This window comes from Cryptotermes secundus, unplaced genomic scaffold (assembly GCF_002891405.2).
Source record: "Cryptotermes secundus unplaced genomic scaffold, Csec_1.0 C38518642, whole genome shotgun sequence".
NCBI lineage: Eukaryota > Metazoa > Arthropoda > Insecta > Blattodea > Kalotermitidae > Cryptotermes > Cryptotermes secundus.
This window is the reverse complement of record NW_019771472.1, coordinates 1-1,129: the sequence shown is the minus strand read 5'-3', so window position 1 is coordinate 1,129 and position 1,129 is coordinate 1. Positions and strand designations below refer to the sequence as shown.

At 39.5% G+C, this 1,129-nt stretch overlaps 1 protein-coding gene across 1 annotated transcript; it reads right to left on the bottom strand.

The window, feature by feature from the left end:
* Positions 1-344: 344 nt before the first annotated feature.
* On the bottom strand, positions 345-888 carry LOC117283155 (nucleoporin SEH1-like; the record flags this gene model as incomplete). The annotated part of the gene is given in 1 exon segment (XM_033755733.1): positions 345-888. A coding segment is annotated over 1 exon segment (221 nt), but the record flags the coding sequence as incomplete, so codon positions are not given.
* Between the last annotated feature and the right edge of the window lie 241 nt (positions 889-1,129).

Below are 1,129 nucleotides of genomic sequence, written 5' to 3'. Positions count from 1 at the left end.
ATTCTTCTTCCTATATGCCAGTCTCCTTGCTGGTCTGAAACCTCATGGATCATGGTTTATCATTAATTTATCCACATTCTTTCAACTTTCTCACTCAAATGGAAATTTACTTTCTATGGGCTGCAATTTTCTATACTGAGTGATGCATTTTCTTCCCGCAGCTGTTACAGATATCAGTTCTGCTGGCTAATACACTTAACTTCATTAATTCTGTTCTCATGTGACATGGTTTGTTTGAAAGATGTGACTTATTTCTTTGAGACTGGGTACACCCTACACAGAAAAAAGGAACTTGCATTTCATCAACAATAACAGTCATTCATGCTCAGATATAAAACACTTACTGCAAAGGTTTTAAAGTGATAATCCGCACATTACTTGTAGCTATTGCAAGAAGATGGTAACTACGGCCCAGATTTGGTGCAAAAGCAATGTCATGGACAGCCTCTGTTACACCTACTAAAGTCTCAGTTTTTGACCAACGGCGAGAGTTTTCGCTAAATTCATAAATGAATACTTTGCCTCCATTTGCAGTGTTTGGATCATCACTCCCAACTGCCAACATAGGGTGATGTAATCTGCAAATAGATTTAGAACTGTCATTACACTACTAAGTCTAATGTTAAATATCACATACATAATATCAAAGAAAGTCGCACTGTAATGGCAAAGTGTGCAGGGGCCACTAAAAATTATGCACATTTAAACAATATGAATCTTCTGTCATTTACACCTACTTTGTTTTCACTGTCTTCTGAATAGTGACATCCTTAGCGCCCAGTTCTGAAACAACCTCATTTATGTTCTTTCATTAGGGTGAAAGACCAAGATCCATGCATATGCATAACAAACAAAACCCTGTGATTCTAATCCACATGAAAACTATACTGACCAAGCGACTGCCACTTGTTGGCGAAGTTAGTGCCAACTTTGGTGGATAGAGGGTGTTGCATTGTCAGTGCAACAAATCCCCACAGCCCTTGATTTCGGTTTTCTAGATGGGAGCTGCTATTTCCTTGAAATAGCTCCACAGTTATCCTCACAAGGATGAGTGGACCCTGTTCCAGAAAATCTGGTAGCGTCAGGAATTGAACCCTGACCTCTGGATCTGTAGCCAGGAACTCTGACC